This window comes from Mobula hypostoma, chromosome 13 (genome assembly GCF_963921235.1).
Source record: "Mobula hypostoma chromosome 13, sMobHyp1.1, whole genome shotgun sequence".
NCBI lineage: Eukaryota > Metazoa > Chordata > Chondrichthyes > Myliobatiformes > Myliobatidae > Mobula > Mobula hypostoma.
The window spans coordinates 23,291,859-23,318,560 of record NC_086109.1 but is presented as its reverse complement, the minus strand read 5'-3'; the positions used below and the strand labels follow the sequence as shown (position 1 = coordinate 23,318,560).

Below are 26,702 nucleotides of genomic sequence, written 5' to 3'. Positions count from 1 at the left end.
TAGGTCCTTAGCAATGAAAGAACAGACCCACTCAGTATGATCAATAGGAGAGAACATGAGGAACACAGCAATTTTGGAGGATTGTAGGGCTGGAAAAAAAGATCACAGCAATAGGGGAAAGAAGGCCTCCAGGTTTGTGGAGTTCAAATCAAACCTGTGCTTACCTAGAAACCAATTTGGATCAAAATGTTCAGGCTGTCATTTTGTAGGAAGTTACAGGAACATAGGGCCCCAGGCAGAGATAGTTGTATATTGATTATTAGACTCAACACTAGCAGCAGGTCCAAATACTTTATACAACAGAAAAATAACTATATTTCTAATTAGAAGCTATAAGTTAAGAATGCCCAGTAACTGGGACCAAAGCCTAACTCAAATAAGCTCTAATTTTAAATCACACAACAAACACATAAATTAACTCCTCAATGTGAAAACCCAATTTATCTGTAGTAATTGAAAAATATCAAGTCAATATTAACAGAGTAAAATCTCTTTCTCTGAAACTTTGCCATTACCCATCAGCTGGGGAACTCATTATCCCTGGATCAAATAATTATGTTTCAAACACCATTAGGGAATTATAAACAAAATCCAGGTTGACACTTGCAGTACAGTACTGAGAAAACACAACAATATCAGACAGGCCAAATTTTGGTTCAAATACGTCCAGTTTGTTCTTCGCTAATCTCAGACAAATCACATAGCATTCTACTCAGCAAGGAATCCTCTACAATTTTGTGAGCATATATTTGTCCATCAATTTCTAATCATGAAAGGAGATTAGTTGATAATTGTCACATTGTTTTTGTGATTATCTGTTGCAGCAATTGGCACTACAGTGTTAAAAAGTACTTATAACATTATCTGGGGCATTCTGAAGTTGCAAAAGATGCAATGTAACTGGAAGGACTTCCTTTTAATAATAAAACCTGTAATGATGAACACACAAAACTCTTTTAATATGTTTCAGGACAAGTGGGAAAATTTAAAAAAAGGAAATGGAAAAATTTGTTTTTGTAAGTAGAAGCATTTTGAAAGCAGGATGAATGAGCAAATGGCAGACATATATCTGGAGGAGGTTTTAAGGACTGAAAGTGTAACCATCACTAGTGAGTATAAAATGGTGGTAATGGATAACCCAGGTGTTTAAGGTACAAAAAAAGAAATATGGAACAGCACGTCTGGAAAATTAGCTGACAAGAGGTCAGAATGAATTGATGGGAAATGGGAAGAAGAGGACAAGATAAGGTGACAAGGCTTTCTACAGAGTGAGATCTTCGATGGTTAGCTGATAGCATGGAAGGACAAAATGGAGAATGGGAGAAGCTTGAGTGAATGTAAAAGTACATATAATATAATTCTAAGTAATTACAAAATTATAATTTCAACTGATGTTCATCTCAAAATCAAAGTTCTAGGATTGTGAAAAATCAAGTAACAAATAAAAACCCACCCTGTTCTACAGAGAAAACTATAGAATTGTTAATGTCCACCAAAGCAATGAGATCAGGCAAATAAAACATATATTCCTGATGAAGGGTCGCAGCCAGAAACCTTGATTGTTTATTCCACTTCACAGATGATGCCTGACCTGCTGAATCCTTCAGTATTTTGTGTGTTTATATAGTGCTGGTACATTAAAATTCTGCAAACGCTTTCAAGGAACTAAATTCAGCTGACTTCAATGTAATAAGTGGCTTGATTCAAGCAAAAGTATGCAATTTGTTTATGAGCACACTTGAATGAAAGTTTTCTTCTCTACACTTTACTGTTTAACATCTTTGATTTGATCTTAAAGATTGCAAAGATCATTAGGAACATACAAGGGTCTGAAATGCAGAAAAGACACAGGTGATGAATGATTATCATCAGCAGTACACATTCCACTATGTCACACTGTGAAAGTTTAAAAAGGAGTCAATAAATCTAACCATTTACACTGGAGCCAAGAGACCTGCCACACTGTCATGTTGCCACTGAATTGAAGAGTGGGAAGTAAGAGGGGGAAGAAGAGAGAATGGAAAAAAATCATTTTGGCTCACCAAGTGTACAATGTACTGCAATAGCAAGGATCACCTGGTACCATTTCTAAGGAATGTGCAAATGCAGACACACTGAGAAAACTCTCAGTTTATCAGTGAAGAACAATAGTATATTTTTGTAAACAAAATAGAAATAAGAAGAAAAAAATGAAAAAAGACTACCTGGTGGTACTATGAGCATTGGGAAAGAAAAGTAAAACAAGTTAAAAGATCTATTCTAGTGAAAAAAAAAATCACCTCTGCATATGATAAAGTTTTTTTTCTCAGACGTTAGTTGATCTGGTGTGATTTGTTGAATTTAATGCTAATAAAATGTCAACACACAGACCTTTAAACCTAGAACATGTTTTTTGTTGCAATAGAGACCAATTCATGAAAAACTGTACATTAATGACCTATATTCCTCACATTCACTTTACTGTGATATTTATGAATCCTTCCTTAAACTTAAACTACTCCCTGAAATTTAAGGATTCACACAAAGAATGTTAGAAACACAATTCATGCTCAGATTTCTACATTCTGAACTCTTCAATCCAGCACATCTTTAGAATGATATCTGATACTATCATCCTATATTTAGGCTATCACAAAGAAAAAGTGATGTCACCTGTGGTTTCATTTCTCTTTTATTGATTGACCAGAAAATCTATTGCAATATGCCAGTCTTTCCCAGGATATTGGTTTTGAATGCACAAACTAACTAGAAAATAAAACCACATACATATTCACAACAGGAATAAATATCACAGCACCAAACTCTTCCACACATTTACACTATATTACACAAGGTTCACTTCCAATTCATTCACTTTTCAGAGTCATGATATACTGAACTTGCTTTTGCCTTTACTCTAAGACAATACAAAAATCCAAGCCAAGAATAACATATATTTAAAAAAAGCCAATAAAAGAAAACAGAGGATGCTACTGTAAGTAATTCATCTGTGCATTACGATCCCTTTCAGATCTGGATCCCTTGTGAGAAAATGATAACACTATAATATTTCCTCTGTAGAAGCGAGGAATTAAATACTCGGCAGGTACTGATTTCTGCATTGAGGAGTTTCTGTGTGTACCATTTTTTCCCTGTCTTTCTTGTGGAGGCATCAAATAAACTCGGTTTTGTTCCACATCCACAGTAAATCATGCTGTCATAATTTATGAGCATGTCCAGACAGGTTTTTTACTACAAGAACTGGGAGGATATGCAGCAGGGATAAATGGGACCTCAGTGCACTTGTACACAATTTACATGCACATACTTGCAAACTAGCAAACAGGAGCAGGGTCATAATCGATATTCCATCCCAACATTTTTGCAATGGACATTAAGAACATATCTACAAATGAGCTACAAATCAGGGAATCAAAAATTGGCCTATTGAATGGTTATCAATTAAAAAATCATTCCGCTTTTAATTTATACCAGATTTTCCAAAAGTAATTTAGGCTAAAAGGCACTTCGGCCTTTGTGAACATTCAACAAGTTGTCCCAAGTTTTGCTCCTCTGACCTACTTGTGATTGGAAGGACAGAAGTAGTTTAGACACACATAGTCATCCTCCTAAGAGCTGAAGTTAGCCAAATCAACTTATTATTGCAAAACCCAAGGATTGTGAGAACTCGAACACATTGCTTGTGGTAAATTATGAAGCAAAGCAAGAATTAAAGAACATTAATTTGACAAAACTATTCAGATAGACTGTAAATATAAAATAACTGATAGATATTTGTACAAATTGTTGTAACTTTTACAGTTTCAAACAAATCAATAATTCCTTTCCCATACTCATAGCATAAGTATATCGGATTTTACATACAAATATCATTCAATAGTGCAGCAAATGAAATATTTAGCCCTTAGTGAAGGACAACTCCACAAGGACCAGGTACCCATATCTTAGACAACGGATCATATTTTCTTCTGAGTCTGGAGACAGAGTGCTGAGTGGAGATTTCACCATAAGCCATGTAAATAAAGGACAAACGCCAAGCAGACAACCTTTTCTTTTATGCAAATAAAGAAAAATGACTTTCAGAAAATGTTTCAGTTACTCTTTGTAGTTCGGAGATTCATTAGCATTGTTGTCATTAATACTTCATGATACATTGAGTGTGAGCCATATGTGGCTAGTTACATTACAGATTAATATACAAAAATAGTAAATAGTATCATATAATCTTAATATTTGTATCTGTGTGATGTGCACAATAGACTTTGTCCATCATTTGGAAAAATAATAGGATTTAATACAGCATGTGTAACTGAGTCTTCCTTCATTCAACTTTGTCAGCGTCATCCCAGTACAGTTAAAATACCAGTAACTGCTGCAAAAATGATCTAGTAACTGTCTGAAAACTCAAGACAGATGCCCATCTTTGGTAAATAGAAAATAGTTTTCTATTGTATCTTCAGTGCATAAATGGTGTCCCTATTGTCCATTCACGGTTAGTTAGCATTTTTTTATAAAATAGATTACTGGACATCCAATCAAAGGAAACATTAACCATTTCCCTCTCCCCAAAGATATTGCCCTGCCTGTTGAGTATTTACAGTATTTACAATAATATATATTTCAAGTTAATGGACTTAATGCCTAAATTGGCTTTAAAAACCAGAAGATCAGTACAAGCACCTGAAAATGGCCATCATCATGAATGAGGATGGACAAACTCACACTTCATTTCAATTTGTCCAGATATATCATTTAGCCATAAATCCATCATCCCACGCACGCATTTGTTTATTTAATTGAAAATTTGATTAGCATTCCAACATTGTGGAAGTATAGCAGGGTTATTATTCAAAATGGGGTCCTTTCTACACAGTGGTCACTCTTGAGGTAATGACAACAAATATGCCCAATTCCATCTTGAATCTGGTTAAGTTTCCCTGAATAAATTGCTCTCAAAATAAACTAATTCCTCTTTATTATCCCTGCCAAAATAAATTCTCCATCTCAAACTTTACTTTAGAGTGCAAAAAAAGCCATCACATTAGAGTGAAAAAATATAATTGAAGGATGTAAACTGGAGAACCAGCAGAGTAGTTTCCAATTCCAGCAACCGTGAAGGGCGTAACAACTTCTTCACTGGCTGTTCATGTTTCTGTGAAATCTTATATTTTCTGTGCAAAGCCTGTCCAATGATGGGTCCACCCAAAGCTAACCTTCAATCAAAAGCATAACTCTGTGCCAACATTCCTAACAAATATTTGGAAACTTGCAAAGGTCCAAACCTGGCTACTGCATACCTCATAAGATTGGTACACACTTGCTGTTCATCAGGGTATGTACATTCACATCCTTCCCTGGATAAAAGAATTTCAAACAAGCTTGCTCTGCTACATAAACTGCAGTTAACCATTACGGTTAATTCAAAGCACTTGTGACCTTTGAAATAACGTCAAAGTACTTTAAACAAAAAATTGGCAAAGCAACAAAATTGAAATACTGTTATCTTGATTACTCCATTCCATTATCTGATACATTCCTCTTCAAATAGATCGGATTCATTCTCTTCATCCTCTGTATCTGGCAAGTTGCCCCAGAGAAGAAAATCAACACCTGAAATTAAATAACTTGTACTGTTAGTATTTGCATTAACTTTCTCTTCAATACTTATCCCATATGCAAAGTTAAAAGAAAGTTATCGTAAAAGTGAGAGCATTTGTAACTCAGCTTCAAATACTTTATTTCCTTATCTCTCATTAATATTTCAGCCAGACCTGCACCACTCGCTCTCCACGTTCTACTTCCCTTTGATCTACTCCGCATTTTCCAAGCCTCAAACATCATTCCCTTCCACTCTCATATCTTTGTAATGCATAGTAATTTCCCCCACCACCCCCTGCCCTCCCTCATACTCTGATTACATTGATTAATTAAAAATGGTCAAGAAAATGAATAAGCATTAATTTAATTAAGTATTTGTTTTAAATATTGAAATTAAGAAGAATTCTGGACAAGCAGGCACTTAGGCAAGGAGCTGAGCTATTGTGAAGAGGTAATTAAGATAAATGGGAACTGCAACCAAGATCCACATGCTACTGCATTGAAACCACCTGGAGTTTTTCAGATTTCAGTAAAATGCTTTTAAAGCATATGTAGGATTTCCCTTTCCTCCAAAGATACTTGATGTTCTTTTTCACTCAGCACCAAAGTAAGTAGTTAATTGTACATTCACCTCCAAGAGGACCACAACCTCGTCATAGTTTAGGGGCTTGCATGCCTCAATGACCTGGAGAGCTATGTTGGCTGGAGTCAAGGCTTTATGCTTTGTAGGGTTACATGTGGGCACATGGCCAAGTGGTTAAGGCATTGGACTAGTGACCTAAGGTCGTGAGTTCGAGCCCCAGCCGAGGCAATGTGTTGTGTCCTTGAGCAAGGTACTTAATCACACATTGCTCTGCGATGACCCTTGTGCCAAGCTGTATGGGTCCTAATGCCCTTCCCTCGGACAACATTGGTGTCATGGAGAGGGGAGCATGGGCAACTGCCGGTCTTCCATACAACCTTGCCCAGGCCTGCGCCCTGGAGAGTGAAGGTTTTCTGGGCGCAGATCCATGCTCTCGCAAGACTAACGGATGCCTTTAATTTAAAGGGTCACCCATGACAAACAGGTCAAAGGGTAAAGAGCAGACTAAGGGTGGTCCACTGGTCTTCCAGGTTTGGGGGATTCAGCTCAGATGAACTCTGACTGGGTAAAACAAAATTGTTAAAGAAACAGCAATGAAGAGCCCTTGTACATCTGAGTGCGACAGTATTCCTGTGTCTCCACCCGGGACTTGCATGACTGACAGTCGTGAAAATCAAGAGGACATGATGAAGGAAGCCCTGAACACCACCAGAGATGGAGGACCTTCATTGCTACCTAAACATCAGCGGGGTAACCGGCAGTAAGTATACAGTACATTCATGGTTTCTCACATATCAAAAGTATTTGCTCTGCTTTACTGAGTCGACCTCTACAACTTTGCCTCTGATCATATAATTGAATGCCTTAATTGCACATAAAATCTTTTGAATTTTTAAAACTACTCTTCCCTCCACCCTCGACTAACAATGTTGATTCATGCTGGATTATTATTTCACAGGTACTGTCTACCACGAGACACCCAGGAACAGTGAGTGTTGACAGACAAATTGATAGCGGAAGGTATAATATACAGGCTCATCTTCTGAATAACAGGCATCTTCAAAGGAACTTTCTAGTCGGAGGCCCTAGATAGTAATTAGAATTGGAAACCATTGCTGAACTTCTCTTTTGTATTATTTTTGTTGCTGCTCTCCGAGTTCAAAGCACCAACAGCACAAACCACAGACTAAACACTTGATATTCAGCAGGTATTCAATTTAGGTCACCTTTTACTAGTGTGATTTATTCTATTTTCTCCACTAGTGATAGACTAATCAATAACACAACAGAAACGGAAAGGAGTTCTCCCCAGCCGTATGCAGTTTATCTTTCACTGGAAAGCCTGAAATTGGGAGTTCTTCACAGACAGCGGGAAACCCATTACTCAGAAAAAGAATTACAAACCTTGCAGATGCTTTGATAGCATTCAGCTTTCCTATTACTGTAAATAAGCAGAAGGTAAGGGTTCATGAAAGTCTTGGTAATCTGATGTTATACCAGTAGAAGCAAAGCAGATGGCTCTTCAAGATTACTAAGAAAGTAAGTAAAAATATAGTGTGCAAAAACTTAACTCTATGCAACAATATTTGAGTTCCTGATCAACAGACACAACAATATCCTGTGATCCAATAGATAATAACTAGGCTATTAGTTCCCCGCACAAATACAAAACCAACAGGCTGGACAATGAAGGAACTATTCTGCTGTTTTCCAGACCCAGCCTGACACTGCACTCACCAGAGGAATCCAGTCTATTAACAGCGTAGATCACCTGGCTGTGAAACATCCAGAAATGCCCATTGTTACAGGAAAGCAAACAGGATTTGCATGGGACAACCACATGGTAGCCAACAGCATTGCCACTGAAATGAAGAAAAACATGATGATCATGCAAAGATGTGTTTTAGAGATGTGCAAAGGACTCTGCCCGCCTGCTTTTACAGAAAGCTTTGTCGTGAACTTTTTGTGCAGTAACAAATTGAAAATCAATGCATAGCATAAATTCGTGATATATTTGAAGCAGCACGCACGATAAGAATATTAAAGCACACACAAAGTAAAACTAGAACTCAGGGGCCACTTTATTAGGTACAGCCATACACCTGCCTGTTAATGCAAATATCTACTCAATCAATCACATGCCTGCAACTCAGTGACAAAAAGCATGCAGACATGGTCAAGAGGTTCACTTGTTGTTCAGACCAAATATGAGAATGGGAAAGAAACGTACCTAGTGACTTTGACCATGGAATGATTGCTGGCTCTAGATGGGGTAGTTTTAGTATCTCAGAAACATGACCTCCTGGGACTTTCACACACAACTGTCTCTAGAGTTTACAGAGTGGTGTGAAGAGCGAAAAACATCCAGTGAATGGCAGTTCTGTAGGCAAAAACGCCCTATTAGTGAGAGAGGTCAGAGCAACATGGCCAGACTAGTTCAAGCTGAGAGGAAGGGGTCAGGAACTCAAATAACCACATATTACAACAGTGGTGTGTAGAAGAACAGGGTGTACCTAATAAGGTGGCCACTGAGTGTAAATCCTCAGGAACTAATGACCCAATTGCTAAAAGCACTGATATGTATAAGTAAGAAAAAGCTTTAGACCTTAGCTGATCAAGTTGTGCTTGATAGCCCGTGCTACTAACTGTATAAAAGTATGCTCTGTCACTTTCTATAGTTAAATAGACTGTCTTTGCACATGGATGACAAAATGCATTCTGAGAGCATGTGGGGGGGTGGGGGGGGAGACATCATCAGTAAAATCAAACACCTAGTTAGGACTCATAAAAAATTAATAAAAATTTACACATTAATTTTGGTCAAAAATTAGATCTCATATTCACCTCTGCGCAGAATCCTCAATGTGGTAAACTTTAAACTTCAATAGGTGGCTTGGAGGAGGGAGCACACAGTAAAAATGAAACAGAGGATGAGCTGGAGAAGTGCAGAGATGCCCCATTTTATTATGCATACAAGTGAGTGAAGCAGACGGGTCAGGAACACAAATGGTTTCTATTAGAAAACTGAAGGATGGAGGTTTAAAGAAAGTAGTTAGGAGGGAATGGAGTGATACAACAGCAGAATTGAGAGGTAGCAAGGAAGATAAATACAACACGTTGTGGGTCAGTATGTCAGTTTGAATTAGTGAGGATAAGTGTCGTTGAGTGATATATGGAATTATGAACCAGGCAGAATGTTGAAGAAATCTAAATCTACAGTTGATTAAAACACAAAGGCTTCAGTGACTGTGGAGTTGTGTAAGCTTAATTGCAAGCAATTTCACTAATGGATCAACAAGATTCATTGTTGGGTTTAAAATATTTAAATTACTTTTGGTTGGGAAGGACCTAAAAATGAACAAAATCATGACATTTGTTTATACAGATCATTGCAATTCAAAATAATTTACTGCAGAAATGTTTAATGATGATGAAAATATCTTTTTTCATTTTTAAAGTTAATTTAATTATGATATATGCACCCAAGCACAAACTTACCATTCACTTTACCCTACTTTCAGTTTGAAAGGGAATTGCTGTAATTTCCTTACTTGGATTAAAGCTATACAAGCAGTAAACATATTAAGTGGATTATTAACAAAACTAATTTCTACGTACATAGATTACTTATGAAGTTGCAAGCAACATATTCATCAATTAAGAAGCAAGAGTTTAAGAAATGCATTTTTTACAATCCACGGATGAAGTCAACTGGACATACATACCGTACAATACAATATAAAAAATAAAATGACTTTACAATGAATGAACCAGGAAGCAACTGAACAAAATCAGTTTGGTAGTTGTAATTCTGGAGGAACATTGTATCATTTCTTAATGCATGCATTACTTAATGACAATAAAAGAGGACTGCGTGTCCTCATAATCTAATCTAATCTAATACAAGCCAAATAAACAAATGCATTTGATGGTCCTCAAGATGGAGTACCAAAAGAAAACAATACTCTAAAGAAATCTTGTCAATGATTTGCATGGAATTAATTCTTATCTTTTGTATCCTTATGGTATTTATAAAGCTTCATACCTCAGTGTTTTTGAAGTTAATCTTTTTTTCTCCTGGCAAAATCACGTAAGTATTAAATAAATTAACATGGTTGAAAACGGAAAGAAGTTTCTGCTCTTCTTTGTTCTAGTGATGCTCCAACATCTTAAACTCATTTGTAGCAATAAATCCTCTAAGAGAACTGCAACTTTGTTGTGCTTTGGAGGCTTGTATACTGCAATGACCCAGAGAGCTACGTTGGCAAGAGTCAGAGCTTTATGTGTTGGCTCTTGGTAGGGTCACCCATAACAAACAGGTCAAAGGGTAGAGGCCAGAGTAAGTGTGGTCCACCAGTCCTCCAGTTTCAGAGGTTCAGCTCAAAGCTAACAACCCCAAATGGTAAAACAAAATTGTTAATGGAAACAGCAATGAAGAATCCTTCTACATCTGAGTGCCACGGTATTCCTGAGTCTCCACCCGGGATTTGCATGACTGACAAGTAGTGAAAGCCAAGGGGAAGCTACTGACACGATGAAGGAAGCCCCGAACACCGCCAGAGATGAAGTACCTTCATTGCTGCCCTAAATATCAGCAGCATAACAGGCAGTAAGTAAGTAAGAAGCAGTGAGTAAAATTCAATTTAGTGCAAAAAGTATTACTGAAACATTAACTTAAGGGTTTGCTGGTGGCATGGAGTAGGACACAGCTGCTGCACGTAGTGTTGCTGTCTCCCTGTTCCAGTAACTAAAGTTCATTTCAGGTTTCTGGTTGTACAGAATCTGGACATTCTCTCTGTGACCATGTGGGCTTCTCCTCGGTGTTCTTCTTTCCTTCCACATCCTAAAGATATGCTGTTTGATAGCTTAGTTGTGAGGATGGCAGAATCAGGAATTCTTAATTGGTATGTGCGAGCAGATCACTTACAGCAAAGAAAGCGGGCAAATGGAATTAATGGGACTATTACAGGGATAGCATAGACTCAGTGGACTAAATGAGCTCCTTCAACTTTTTACAAAGTTATGAAAAGTTAATTCCACAAATCTGTGGTAATCATTGGTCTTCCGGCAGAGGTCAAAGGTACTTCCACTTGTTTAGCTGGCACTTAGAGAATGTTAATAAAAGTCAGAGAAGATAAAATTAATAGAATATTTTTATGTTAGAGAATTAGGGGTAATGGAATCAAAACTGAATAAATATATTTAAAATGTGAATCAGCTATGATCTAATTGAAATGTCACAACAATTTTTAGAATCCAAAAGGCCCTCTCCTGTTTATATGTGCCTTAATAAGCCTAGAAGAATATCTGTTACTGCAGTTAGGGACCAAGCAATTTAGTTATTCTTGTCACAAGACAAAAGCAGAATCCAGACATTCATTCCTCCATGGCCATTCATTTAAAACGTCAAATTACAGATGAGAACAGACTTACCATTTTAAACATGCAATATCCTTTATTTTACACTTGCAGCTTTCTGTGGAGTAGCAATTTCCAACAAAGTCCACGGCCCTATAATTTAGAACAAGTCAGCATGAAGTAACAGCTGCAATGCCTATCACTCAGCGGGACATGTCCAACATGTCTATAGTCATTTACACCAGTGTGCAATGCTATGGTTATCAGCTTTGAAGTATTTAAATTGTATCAGCCGGGATAACAGTACAAGTATCCTTACTGACTGTTCACAAGATTATCAAGTAACGAGCAACAGTAGACGTGAACGTATTTTCTTGTGAGTTGACAATAGGCATAACCAGCTCTAACTTAGTAGCTTTAAGTTCAGAAAACCAGCACTCATTTTGAGGCTTATACAAAGAAAAGCTGGTTTGGATAGAAGCCAACGATTGCAGATGTAAATGGAAACACATCCAGTGAGGAGAGGAGGAAAAACTAGGAGTCATTATTTTGGCAATAGTACAAACACCCTATGTGGGAATTCTGCATCGAAAGATACACAATATTTTGATAAAATAGAATATGTCCGAGCAGGTCAGAAAGTTTGTGTGGAAAGAGAAGCGGGTTTAAAGTTCCAAGTCTAACATCCCTCTTCTGAACTGAGGAAGAGATAAAAACTGTTTGCTTCAAGTTACAGAGGTGGAATGGATGTGTGATAATGGTTTGAAGGAATGAATGTGACAAGGTGAATTCACAGTTACCACAAAAATATGTTTTGGAGGACACCCAACCCGTAACTAAACATATCCTCTAGTTAGTGGATTAATGGGAAAGAAATAAGACAAAACATAAAATGCTACAAAAACACAGGTTCTGCTAATGGAGACAAAATAAAACTGAACCAATATCACAGATGTTTGCCTGATAACAGAAATGGCCCAATAAGAAGGAAAGCACTTCAGTCACCTGTGTGGAGACTCTCATCACTGGAGCGAATACAATAGGGGCAGAGTGACTGGGGAAAGAATGGAGTCCTTACAGAAGCCCGGAAGGAAGAAGGATGGCTGTGGGAGATAAGTTTGCAATGATGTTATAGCTGGAGATAGAGAGATCTAGAAAGGGTAGTGTCAGAGATGGACTATGTGAAGGTGACAGAAGGGTAGATATTGGAAACAAAGGTAATGAGATTCTTGAGTTCTGCGTATGTCATAGGGAGCTGCATTAATGCAGTTATCGATATACTCAAAAAGCGGAGAGAAGGGACCCACTGTTTCACATATCCCATGGAACGACTGTGTAGCTCGGGCCTATGCAAGTTCCCATAGCAAGGTTCAAAACAAACTTAAGGAGCAGCCCCTTAATATATATTAATATATATATATATATATATATATATATATATATATATATATATATATCATAACTCTCTATCTGCCTCAATCAATCGACCGACCATTGGACTTCTATAACCAGTGAGGTTAACATTGGCTTTGACCTGTCACCAGATGTTCATTATCCCATCTACCCAACCTCCTCTCCCACCATATACTTTACCGTGCAAAACCAACTTGTTTGTCACTCTTTCCCAGTTCTGACAAAAGGTTATACTAACCTGTGGCTGTTTCTAATGTTTTCTGCTTTTTTTAAAAAAAATTCTAGATGTACAGCATCTGGACATTTTTGATTTTGTCATAGTATTGAGGAGAAACTAGTGATCAGGCAAAATAAATATTAAACTTGGGTCACAATGTTCTATTTTCTGCTGAACCAAGCTGGTTCAACATGAGTCCACAAGAAGCTGTAGATGCTGGCATCTGGAGACCTCTATTGATCCACCAAGCCTCCATCAGCATTCCTCTACACTCTCCATTTGTTCCCCTCCCCCCGGTTCTCTCACTGCACTACTCCTACCCATACTCCGCACCTCCCTCCATCCCTTAATTCCATGCTCCATCTTCACTCTCCTGTCGGATTCCATTGTCTTCATTCACTTCCACCTACAACCTTTGAGCTTTTCTTTCTGTTCCCCACTCTTCTACAGGCCTATCCCCCTTCCTCACCTGGATACCTGCCTATCATAACATCTGTTAGGTCCTGCTCGAACCCTTCAATCATTCTACCTTTCCATCTAGATGAAGGGTATCAACCCAAAACAATGACTGCTTATTTCCCGCCAGAGGTACTGCCTGACCTGCTGAGTTCTCAACTTTAACTCTGTTGCTCCTGATTCAAAAGGATCGCATTATATCCTGGACTTCTATAATCTCAGAAACGGGTAGATCAGTAATTTCAGAAAGTATATTCAGTTTATTTTGTGAAATATTATGCATCATGCTTTGTTTAGTTCAATATGGCAAGATAATAACCAATTACATTTAATATACTAACATCCACAAAGTGCTGGAGGAACCTTTCAGGTCAGGCAGCATCTATGGAAATGAATAAACATTCAATGTTTCAGGTCGAAACCCTTCCTCAGGACTGAGAAGGAAGGAGGAAAATGCCAGAATAAAGCAGTGGGGGGAGGGGAAAGAGCAGGAGAAAGAAGAGTCTGATAGGAGAGGAGATTGGACCATAGGAGAAAGGGAAGGAGGAGGGGACCCAGGAGGAGGTGATAGGCAGGAGAGAAGTAGAAGTTCAGAGTGAGGGGAGGAGGGGAATTTGGTTACTGGAAGAAGAAATCGATATTCATTGCATCAGGTTGAAGGGTGTCGAGATGGAATACAAGGTGTTGCTCCTTCACCGAGGAAAGCCTTGTCTTGGCACAAGAGGAAGCGCCATGGACCGACACATCAGAACAGGAATAGGAATGGGAATTAAAATGTTTGGCCACTGGGAAGTCCCGCTTGTGGCAGGTACTGCACTTAAAATAACATTTAATATCGCAATTTTATCTCCAAAATCTCCCAATGTCATCTGCACTCACAAATGAGAAAATATACTCCCAGGTGTCACACTCAAAACAGCAGCTCAAATGAGAGAAACAATTTCTTCCCCACCCTTTGACACTAAGGTGCCAGATGTGAAATGGGTGTCATATTTGTATTCTATGTTTCAGTAAAATGTTTTACCTTCTTTAACTGTATTTAAAAGACCTTGTATAAGTTCCTGTCATTGTTGTAACACCAGGAAGATTCTGGGCAGTACAGTGGTGAATTAACATGCAGTTCTGACTCATAAAATGTACAGAGGCTCTCTACTCTTTAAAGTAAATGAAAGTGGTATTTGATTAATGCAACACCCCAATGGACTAACAGTTACTACCAATGGTAAAAACTCTTTACACATTTATCTTTCAGTTATTTGAGGGCACAGGCAGGTGAGGAAGCATGGATTATAAAAAAAATTACACATTGTGTATATTAATTCATTTTTCAGGGTCTTAATATTGTTGGGAAGAACAACATTTACTGCTCATTCCTTTTTTCCCCATTGAGAAGATGGTGTTATCACCTCTTTAAACATACAGTCCTTCTGGCAAAGGTTTTCCAGGAGAGAGTTCCAGGATGTAGATTTAGAAGGAGTTGCAATATATTTCGAAGTCAGGATGGTGTATAGTGTGGAGGGGAATCTATATGAGGTGGTGTTCCCTTCTCCTTCTTGGTGGTAGTTTACATACTTCAATGGTTCAATTTAATATCAGAGAATATATACAGTATACAACGTGAAATTCTTACTCTTCACAGACATCCACAGAAAAAAAAACAAAGAATAAATAACAGAAACGTTAGAACCCTAAAGTACCCCCCACGCACACACAAAGAGCAGCAAAAGCATCAGCCCTCTCCCCTCCCCACTTGCACCAGTGAAAACATCAACCACCTCCCCCCCAAGCAATAACAAAACCCTCAAAGAGACCATGATCTCTAGACGTCAATATAAAAACTACTGTTCATCCCAACACTTTGACATCTCAGACGTGCTCTCTCTCACTAGCAAGGAAGAGAGATATTGCTCCTGCAACAAACGAGAGTGAAAGACTAGCAGCTCGCTGGGGTGGGGGAGAGGGGAGAGAGGGGGAGAGAGGGGGGGAGAGGGGGAGAGAGGGGGGAGAGGGGAGAGAGGGGAGAGAGGGGAGAGAGGGGAGAGAGGGGAGAGAGGGGAGAGAGGGGGGAGAGGGGGGAGAGGGGGGAGAGGGGGGAGAGGGGGGAGAGAGGGGAGAGAGGGGGAGAGGGGGAGAGGGGGAGAGGGGGAGAGGGGGAGAGAGGAGGGTGAGGAGGGCGAGGAGGGCGAGAGCTAACAATTATTCCTTTTCTTAATAACTTACCACCCAGCTGAGAGGTACATCTAACACAAAATGAAAAGGATCAGAATCAGGTTTAATATCTCTGGCATATGTTGTGGAATTTGCCGTTTTGCAACAGCAGTATATTGTAATACATAATAATAAATATACTATAAATTACCATAAGTATACATAATTTACTTAAATAAGTAGTGTTAAAAAAAAGTTAAAAAATAGTGCGGTGGTGTCCAATCAGAAATCTGATGGTGGAGGGAAAGAAGCTGTTCCTGAATTGTCAGTGTTTGTCTTCAGGCTCCTGTACTTCCTCCTTGATGGCAGCAAATGAGAAGGGGCCATGTCCTGGATGACAGAGCTCCATGATGACAGATGCCACCTTTTGACGATGTCCTTGATGCTGGGGAGGATAGTGCCCACAATAAAGCTGGCGAGTTTCTAACTTTCTACAGCTTTTTCCAATCCTGTGCAGTGGGCCCTCAGTAACGGACAGTGATGCAACCAGTTAGAATGCTCTCCACAGTACATCTGTAGAATTTGCAAGTGTCTTTGGTGTCATTCCAAGTCTCCCCAAACTAACAAAATATAACTTTGTAAATATTCTTTTTAATTACATCAATAAGTTTCAGAGATGTCGACACCCAGGAACTTAAAACTGCTCATCCTTTCCACAGCTGTTCTCAATGAGGGCTGGTGTGTGTTTCCCCCACTTCCCCACCTGAACTCCACAATCACTTCCTTGGCCTTACTGACATTGAGTGAAAGGTAGTTGTTGCGACAAGACTGAACCAGCTGATCTATCTCACTCCTGTACCCCTCCTCGTCACCATCTGAAACTCTGCCAACAATAGCTGTGCCGTTCTTAAATTTATAGATGGCGTTTGAGTTGTGCCTAGCCACACAGTAGAGCAGTGGGCTAAGCACGTATCCTTGACGTGCGCCAGTGATGATTGTCAGCAAGGAGATGATGTTATTTCTGATTCTGTGGTCTCCTGGTGAGGAAGTCAAGGATCCATTTGCAGAGGGAGGTACAGAGGCCCAGGTTTCAGAGCTTGTTGATTAGAACGGAGGGTATAATTGTGTTCAACACTGCGCTGAAATCAATAAACAGCAGCCTGACGTTGGTTTTACTATTGTCTAGAGGATCCGAGGCCAAGTGGAGAGCCGGTGAGGTTACATCCACTGTATGGTATATTCATTGTTGTGATAGACAAATTCCAGACAGTCTGGGTTTTTGCTTAGACAGAAGTTGATTCTAGCCATAATCAAAGCACTTCATCAAAACAGATATAAGTGCCACTGGATAATATTTGTTGAGGCAGCTCACCCTGCTCTTCTTGGGCACTGGTATAATTTTTTTTTTAATAGTACAGCACAGTACAGGCCTTTCGGCCCACAATGTTGTGCCAACCCTCAAACCCTGCCTCCCATATAAGCCCCCACCTTAGATTCCTCCATATGCCTGTCTAGTAGTCTCTTAAACTTCGCTAGTGTATCTGCCTCCACCACTGACTCAGGCAGTGCATTCCACGCACCAACCACTCTCTGAGTAAAAAACCTTCCTCTAATATCCCCCTTGAACTTCCCACCCCTTACCTTAAAGCCATGTCCTCTTGTATTGAGCAGTGGTGCCCTGGGGAAGAGGCGCTGGCTATCGACTCTATCTATTCCTCTTATTATCTTGTACACCTCTATCATGTCTCCTCTCATCCTCCTTCTCTCCAAAGAGTAAAGCCCTAGCTCCCTTAATCTCTGATCATAATGCGTACTTTCTAAACCAGGCAGCATCCTGGTAAATCTCCTCTGTACCCTTTCCAATGCTTCCACATCCTTCCTATAGTGAGGTGACCAGAACTGGACACAGTACTCCAAGTGTGGCCTAACCAGAGTTTTATAGAACTGCATCATTACATTGCGACTCTTAAACTTTATCCCTCGACTTATGAAAGCTAACACCCCATAAGCTTTCTTAACTACCCTATCCACCTGTGAGGCAACTTTCAGGGATCTGTGGACATGTACCCCAAGATCCCTCTGCTCCTCCACACTACCAAGTATCCTGCCATTTAGTTTGTACTCTGCCTTGGAGTTTGTCCTTCCAAAGTGTACCACCTCACACTTCTCCGGGTTGAACTCCATCTGCCACTTCTCAGCCCACTTCTGCATCCTATCAATGTCTCTCTGCAATCTTTGACAATCCTCTACACCATCCACAACACCACCAACCTTTGTGTCGTCTGCAAACTTGCCAACCCACCCTTCTACCCCCACATCCAGGTCGTTAATAAAAATCACGAAAAGTAGAGGTCCCAGAACAGATCCCTGTGGGACACCACTAGTCACAATCCTCCAATCTGAATGTACTCCCTCCACCATCACCCTCTGCCTTCTGCAGGCAAGCCAATTCTGAATCCACCTGGCCAAACTTCCCTGCATCCCATGCCTTCTAACTTTCTGAATAAGCCTACCGTGTGGAACTTTGTCAAATGCCTTACTAAAATCCATATAGATCACATCCACTGCACTACCCTCATCTATATGCCTGGTCACCTCCTCAAAGAACTCTATCAGGCTTGTTAGACACGATCTGCCCTTCACAAAGCCATGCTGACTGTCCCTGATCAGACCATGATTCTCTAAATGCCCAGAGATCCTATCTCTAAGAATCTTTTCCAACAGCTTTCCCACCACAGACATAAGGCTCACTGGCCTATAATTACCCGGACTATCCCTACTACCTTTTTTGAACAAGGGAACAACATTCGCCTCCCTCCAATCCTCCGGTACCATTCCCGTGGACAACGAGGACATAAAGATCCTAGCTAGAGGCTCAGCAATCTCTTCTCTCGCCTCATGGAGCAGCCTGGGGAATATTCCGTCAGGCCCCGGGGATTTATCTGTCCTAATGTATTTTAACAACTCTAACACCTCCTCTCCCTTAATATCAACATGCTCCAGAATATCAACCTCACTCATATTGTCCTCACCATCATCAAGTTCCCTTTCATTGGTGAATACCGAAGAGAAGTATTCATTGAGGACCTCGCTCACTTCCACAGCCTCCAGGCACATTGTTGCCCCTTTGAAGCGGGTGGGAACTTCCAACTGCAGCAGTGAGAGATTGAAGATGTCCTTGAACGTTCCCACAGGTTTGTTTTCAGAACCCTACCAGGTACAGGGCCTTGACGCCTTGTATGGTTTGTAAACTCCTAATCAATGCTGATCAAATTCTTTAGCATAAGGAGTGCGTCATTACAGAGTTTAGAGCAGTCTATGTTTTCATTTACGCTACACAAGACTTCATCCGACTGTCAGAGAATCACTTCCTTCCACTAACACGTAATTATCTCGCTGACCTTTAAAAGTTTCTAAGCTATTTCTTATCTACACCCCGTGGCAGGAAGATCACTTTCATTCAAAAGTAATTAAAATACAAGGACTGAAAATCACATGACACAACAAAACAAGTCATCGCCGATCCTTACCTTGTGGGGGGAATATCAGTCGAGTACAGTTCTACGTCTGTGTCAGAGAGCAGGACTGCCCTCATGCCCCGAGCGCACAATATATTGTCACAGAACTTGCAACACAGCAACGTAACAAGCTTGTTTTTAAAAGGCAGTGTTGACATCTCCGTCTCGATCGATAATTATTAGACCTACTTTTAAAAAAAAAACAAAATATTTTCAATATTTGTCTCCCCTTTCTCCCACGGGTTACCAAACCTGATCACTAATTATTCTTTATCATTGCACAATGTGAAGGATTAATACCGTTCGTTCTGGAACAAACCGAACACACCCGGTATTTCCTGTATTTGAGGGTGTTCACCCAGCCTGAGTTCTTTAACAAGAATCTTTTGCTTTGATTTGCATAAAGTTAGTACCGTTGCTTTCCCTTGTAGCAACATAGGAATCTCGCGAATTGTACGCTCCATTCACTTCCACCATACTTCTCCATTCACTATCTTAAATCATAGCGTTCTCACATGCTGTTTTCTGGTCCTCATGTTCCCAACTGGGATCTGCAAGAAAAGCCTTTACCTCCACCCTTGTGTTCACGGCGATGTGTCTAACATTCAGTATCTAACCTGCACTCCAGTGTTTCTCTGTACTTCTCTCATTGCCCCCACCAGTATATGCTTTGTAGGTAGATGTCTTTCCTGTCCTGACGAATATCTTAGAATATTATCTCTTCCATGCATTAGCACGAAGCAAGATACTTTACAGTTTCTCAGGAATCATGTCAAGTTTATTTTTTTAATGACTTAAGGCCATAACTTTATAAACCCCCCCCCCCCCGAATCCACCGCCTGTCCAGCAACTCTGTGTGTGCCTATTTTTCCTGCTATTTATTTCTCAGTATATAACATCTAATTCCCGTGGTCTACCATTTCTTTCATTCAGTTTAGTGTGCACCTTTCCTATCTCTGTATCTCACAACAACTACTTCTGAATCCACCTCTCTCACACTATCCTGGTGCATTCTGCGGGGTATTGTTTGCATCCAAAAAAATGCACTGCAATCGTGCACCTTTGATTCTCTGGAATATCTGCCAAATCATTTCTTCATTTCTATGCACCTGCTCCTCCGTATCCGAGACTGCAAGCTCGATCCCTTTGACTGCACCCTGGGGTCTCTTCAGGTCTGCACCCTGGGGTCCGTTCAAGCTGGTCCCCTCGGTTTCTCTGTTTGCATCCTCTGCCCGTACCCTCCGGTCTCCCAGTCTGCGGTGGCCGTACCCTCGATCTCCTGTACCCCGGGGTCTCCAAGCCGGCTCTGTCGCTGACTGACGTGCTTGTCTCCTGGGCTCCGCCCACTCACCTTGACAGTTGACACTAGAACGTTCATCGGCATTCAAATTCCGGAGCTCGTTTCCCATTGGTTGTAATAAGCTTAAGGTACGATTGGTTCAGGCGGATGATTTAAATACAGTGCTCTTTTCTCGTTAAAGAGAGAGCCGTTGCCTAGACAACGGCCGATTAAACGGTCCGGTGTGAAAATTGTGCATCTGCCTCTGGCTGGGGCGTTGTGGAAACTGTTATATTTGCAGTGCGAGTAACTGTAATAATTCTGCTAGGTTCCAGGCTGAAAACTATCATTTAAAAATTATTCTCTGTTAATAGAACAGATTTTAATTTCGTGTAAATTTAAAGCGCTGAATAACTGATAACATAAAGAGCAAATGCTGAAATAAATGACTGACTGCTGTAGAATCAATGGTGAATGAATTCTCAATCTGTACAGCAAATATTTCTGTCATTTCATATCTTTTCTCCCAAAAGGTTCTTTCACCAAGTAACATATGCGAGGTCTGAAATTCTTGGGAAAAGCTAGAAAACACTCTGTACTTTTGGGCAGCAGCTGTGGAAAAAGAAACACACTTGAATGTTTCAGTTTGAACACATTTAGTCAGAACTATGAAAAGTTGGAAGTCGGCATGATTTAAGTTGGAAAGAACAAAGAGGAAGCCTGTGAAAGGACCAAGACTGGGTTAAATCATATTTATGGCGTCGATGCCAGCTGAGGACAGGCAACGGAGCTTGTTGGTTGCAATTGAGTGTCTAGGGGCGAAAAATGAGAGCAGCTTGCAACAATGAAATATTGGTTCTGGTATATTATTGTCGCATGTACCAATCTACAGTGAAAAGCTTTTGTTTGTGAGTCATCCGGAGAAGGCTCACCTGGTGTATTGAGAGCATTTCAGGGCCCCTTATCTGAGAAAGGATGGCTGAAACTGGAGAGGGTTCAAAGGACGTTCACAAAAATGATTCCAGGATTAAACAGCTTGTCATATGAAGAGCGTTTGGTGGCGCTGGGCCTGTATTCACTAGAATGCAGAAGAATGAAGGGTAACCTCATTGAAACCTATCGAATGGTGAAATGCCTTGATAAGAGTGAATGTGGAGAGGGTGTTTCCTGGGGTGTGAGAGTCCAGAGGACACAGTCTTAGAATAGAGGGGCATCGTTTTAGAACAGAGATGAGGAGGAATTTCTTTAGCCAGAGACTGGTAAATCTGGAATTCTTCACCACGGGCAGCTGTGGAAGCCAAGTTTTTATGTATATTTAAGGCAGAGATTGATATATTCTTAATTGCTTGGTCAGGATATGAAGGGATATGGTGAGAAGGCAAGAGATTGGGGCTGAGAGGAGAAATAGATCAGCCACGATGAAATGGCAGAGCAGACTTGATGGGCCAAATGGCCTAATTCTGCTCTATATCTTATGGTCTTATCCAGATAGGTGTAAGTGAATCAAATAAAAAGAAAGACAAACTGCGGAATAGTGTTCATGGACAGGTGAAAGTCTGTAGATGCTGGAAATCCAAAGCAATACATACAAAATGCTGGAGAAACTCAGCAGGTCAGGCAGCAATGAAGGGAGTCAACATTTCAGAAACAGAAACTTCTTCAGTACTGGAAAGCAAGGGGGAAAGATGTCAGAATAAAAAAGGATGGGGAGGGGAAGGAGGATAGCTAGAAGGTGATAGGTGAAGCCAGGTGGGTGGGAAAGGTAAAGAGCTGGAGAGGAGAGAATCTGATAGGAGAGGAGAGTGGACCACAGGAGGAGGGGACCCAGGGGAAAATGATAGGCAGGTGAGATGAGGTAAGAGGCCTGAGTTGGCAGGGGATAGAAGAAGAGGGGAGGGGAGAGAATTTTTTTACCGGAAGGAAAAATCAATATTCATGCCATCACATTGGAGGCTACCCAGATGGATATAAGATATTGCTCCTCCTCCCTGAGGGTGGCCTCATCTTGGCATAAGAGGAGGCCATGGACTGACATAATGTCAGTACCTCAAGTTCAATTTTGTCTTTTTTGTGTGTTTTCCCCCTAGCCATCAGTCTGTGGTTTTGTATTGCCATGTGCTCCTGCCCTACTCCAGCCCCTGTATTACTGAGTACTCTGCCTCTCACCTGTTTCTCATTATTATCTGTTTTGCTGCCACTTCTGTCTCATTGTGCTCCACCTATCACCTGCCTCTCTGTTTATTGCTCAGTGTATTTCAGTCCTGTGTTTTCACCTGTTTGTTGCTAAATTCTGCTAGTGAATTTTCCTGAGTCTGTCTGTCTGTCTGTCTGTCTGTCTGTCTGTCTGTCTGTCTGTCTGTCTGTCTGTCTGTCTGTCTGTCTGTCTGAACTTTGATGCAGACTTCGTTTGTGCCATGCGATTTGTTATGCAATTAATATCGCTGTGTGCAAAGTACTGGGTCTGCGATTGGATCCCTGCTCCGGCATACTGACATATAGGACCAGAAGTGGGCCATTTGGCCCATTGAGTCTGCTCCGCCATTCTTTCATGGGCTGATCCAATTCTTCCAGTCATCTCCACTCCCCTGCCCCTGCCTTCTCCCCATACCCTTTGATGCCCTGGCTAATCAAGAACCTATCTATCTCTGCCTTAAATACGCCAAATAACTTGGCCTCCACAGCCGCTCATGGCAACAAATTCCACAGATTTACCACCTCTGACTAAAGTAGTTTCTCCGCATCTCTGTTCTAAATGGACGTCCTGCAATCCTGAAGTCGTGCCCTCTTGTCCTAGACTCCCCTACCATGGGAAATAACTTTGCCATATCTAATCTGTTCAGGCCTTTTAACATACAGGATGTTTCCAAGAGCTCCCCACTCATTCTAGGGAATACATGTGCGAGTGGGAATTGGAATTAAAATGTTTGGCCACCGGGAAGTTCCGCTTTTGGCAAATGGAGCAGAAGTGCTCAGCGAAATAGTGTTGTTGCATCTACAGAGAAAATACAGTGTAGCTAGACAAATAAAGTGCAAGGGCCACTATGGGGTCAAATGAGAGATTGAGAGATAAAGAGTTCACCTTTTTGCATATGACTGGTCCAGTTAAGAGTATGATAATAGTCTTCTCCGTGGATTGTCACCTTGTCGTGGTGGAGAAACTTGTATGGTCCTGTGATCCCGAGAGCAATGCAGTCTGGAGCTATGCTCCTGGTAGTGTCACCCATGGCGGTAAGGTCGAGGGTGAGGTCCCTGACAAAGAACAATCCAACCAAGACCTCAACGGTGGAACAGGTGGACGAAGTTACTATGAACTCAACGGCTGTGAAGGCGGATGAAGGCTGCAACAAATCCATCAGCTCCAATCGTCGTGGTTTCCATGCCATTGGAATCAGTTGGTTGATTTGTGAAGTATCGTGTGCTTCTTGGAGTGCAACATCAGGTATATGTTAAACAAATATATGCATGGGTGTCTTCACTCTGTGGGCCACTTCTTCAGAACGAAGACCATCATCCTCAACCTCGAGGGATAGCCACGACAATGATAAAAGTGGGATAGAAACTGCTCTTGAGTTACAAAGCATGTGGTTGGTGATACAATATAAGGTATCATATGCCATTTTACCTTATATATTACCACCTGAAGAATAGCTATGATTGTTCACATATTCTAATAGGTAAGTATATGCAGATAAGCATTCCGTTACAATCAGCACTTGAGTTTTATAGAAGCTGCAAAGGGTTTGAAGGGCAAATATGTGATTTACTTCTCACTGTTGAAACCACTCTGTTATAAGCAAGGGGTTGCTATGGCTGACCTAATGCAACATTAGTCAGTAGTGATTTCTCGTATTTGTTACAGTGAAGGACTGATTGGGATCAAGGTCAAAAGAAAGTGGATCTGCTTTCTTTTGCAAACAAGAGGAATTCTGCAGATGCTGGAAATTCAAGCAACACACATCAAAGTTGCTGGTGAACGCAGCAGGCCAGGCAGCATCTCTAGGAAGAGGTACAGTCAACGTTTCAGGCCGAGACCCTTCGTCAGGACCCCTCGGCCTGAAACGTCAACTGTACCTCTTCCTAGAGATGCTGCCTGGCCTGCTGCGTTCACCAGCAACTTTGATGTGTGTTGCTCTGCTTTCTTTTGCTCAGGATTCTTGTCCTGTGGCATACATTATAAATGTTTCTTGTTTCTCTTCACTTCATATTTGGATTGGATGTAACTGAAAAGCTGAACTTGTGGTCACAATATCCAGTAGATACAAGTGTCCACGTAAGGAAGTGAGTAGATCTAGTGTTATAGGTTTTCATTGCAAACACTTGCAGATTATTAGGTTCACAATGTAAGTTGCTTTTATTGTGCTTTGCTACTTTTTGGCAATTGACAACATTTCCTGGAGTGAAATGCAATAAGGACCATTTTCAGGAATTTAACCCAGCACTTCCTTAAAACACACACATACTTGTGATGTAGTTCTGGTGCAAGCCATGCATCTGATGATCTCAGTCCTTGTGTAATGTTCTTTTAACAATGCAGGTAAAATTCAGTAATTTCTGACATTACTGTCTAGTTGAGAGAATGCCTCTGCCTCTTTATTGTCTCTGAAATGTACCCCCATCGCCTTTAAGCCTACTACTGACTCCAGTGACTATTTCGGAACGTGGAAATTCTTTACAATGTTACGTTGTAGCACTATTGATATTGCTACACTTCTTTATACGCATGAAAATGTGGCCTTTCTACTAAAGTGAAACAGAATGTGTATTTTCCAGCATTGCAGCTTCCCTGAAGTTCAGGCTGTAACAGATTCCTTGGATTCCCTTTCAGAACCTGGAGCTCTTCATTAATTACAGAACCCACTCCTTCAGTGTTCGGTCACAAACAAGGGAAAATCTGCAGATGCTGGAAATCTAAGCAATACACACAAAATGCTTGAGGAACTCAGCAGGCCAGGCAGCCTCTATGGAAAAGAGTACTCTTTTCCATAGATGCTGCCTGGCCTGCAGAATTCCTCCAGCATTTTCTGTGTATTGCTTCAGTATTCAGGTTCTTGTCGCAGTATTCAGGTTCTTGTCCTTAGCATTCATATAATTCATTCACATTAAAGCAGTCAGAGTTTCCTGTCATCTTTTAGAGGCCTGTGAGGAAAGAGAGGATTTTCAAACCAAACGGTGCCACTGGGTCTCTTATAGGCTTGGGACTGCTGTTATCCAGATTACAAATTCCATAATAGCCTCTAGAATCCTGCCAACTTCAAATATTGAGCATGGCATCCATCTCTTCCCTCAAAACAACAATCTGCTCATGCTGAAAATCAATCAACTGTTAGCTTACTATTAGCAAAGAAATGAATAGACTTGACCTGAAACTCCACGATAACACAAGTACTTTGATCGATGTCAGCTTGTACCACCATGCAGCCAGAAACATGATACGTTAATGCTGTGTTGTTGGAGTGTTAACGGTGACTCCCGCAGCTGTGTTTCGCTTCCATAGTAGAAATGATGCTTTCCTGGCATTACATGAGCCCTTGCATGGTGCAAGAGGTAATTGCTATCATGTCGTCGGGCATTTTATATAGACAATTCACAAGTATTTCTCACCATGCATACCTACCATTCTTTTGCTTCCCTTCCATAGTCCTCACTAAACTGATAATTAACTTGTGTCTCTTCAACTAGCTTTGATTGATTGCCTTATATTGCCTATAATTATATGCTTCGATGCTATTTAAGTCTGAGCAAATTATCATAGGCCAAAGATATTATAGATACTTGGAAATGCATGTAGCATGATGCCAGTTGTCACATTCAATGATGTTTTATGACCATTGACATCATGTATAAAAATCCACCACAGTTAGAAAGCCCATGGTGCTGGATTAGAGCACTATAGGTGACATTAAAGGAAAGATTGAGTCTCTTTCAGTTTTGATCAAGGATTTGATGCTTACTGAGCCACTACCAAAAAGTTTAAGGAATTCACCTTCTATCAGGTAAGTGGATGGAGGGGGACATACAAACAGCGCCCAACATCAGACTCAAACCTGAATTCCTCAAGCTATGAGCATAGAACATAGAATAGCACAGCACAGTACAGGCCCTTTGGCCCACAATGTTGTGCCAACCCTCAAA

At 40.6% G+C, this 26,702-nt stretch overlaps 1 protein-coding gene across 2 annotated transcripts; it reads right to left on the bottom strand.

The window, feature by feature from the left end:
* Window positions 1-2,669: 2,669 nt before the first annotated feature.
* fam72a (family with sequence similarity 72 member A) lies at window positions 2,670-20,559 on the bottom strand. Of its 2 annotated transcripts, none has more exons than XM_063066454.1 (5): window positions 20,401-20,559; window positions 19,304-19,479; window positions 11,615-11,692; window positions 7,919-8,043; window positions 2,670-5,610 (listed from the first exon to the last, which is right to left on the bottom strand). In XM_063066454.1, the coding sequence occupies exons 2-5, from the start codon at window positions 19,447-19,449 to the stop codon at window positions 5,522-5,524; spliced, it is 438 nt and encodes a 145-aa protein (XP_062922524.1). In that variant the 5' UTR covers window positions 19,450-19,479; window positions 20,401-20,559; the 3' UTR covers window positions 2,670-5,521. The 2 variants fall into 2 exon arrangements, with proteins under 2 accessions (XP_062922524.1, XP_062922526.1); XM_063066456.1 differs by having other exon boundaries at window positions 19,304-19,476.
* Between the last annotated feature and the right edge of the window lie 6,143 nt (window positions 20,560-26,702).

Bases quoted from the DNA above. Each gene is read 5' to 3' on its own strand.
- fam72a (XM_063066454.1), bottom strand. From the start codon at position 19,449: ATGTCAACACTGCCTTTTAAAAACAAGCTTGTTACGTTGCTGTGTTGC. The intron at 11,693-19,303 runs GTAAGGATCGGC...TCTAAATTATAG, and splicing joins ACTGATATTCCCCCCACAAG to GGCCGTGGACTTTGTTGGAA. The intron at 5,611-7,918 runs GTGAGTGCAGTG...ATTTAATTTCAG, and splicing joins TAATAGACTGGATTCCTCTG to GTGTTGATTTTCTTCTCTGG.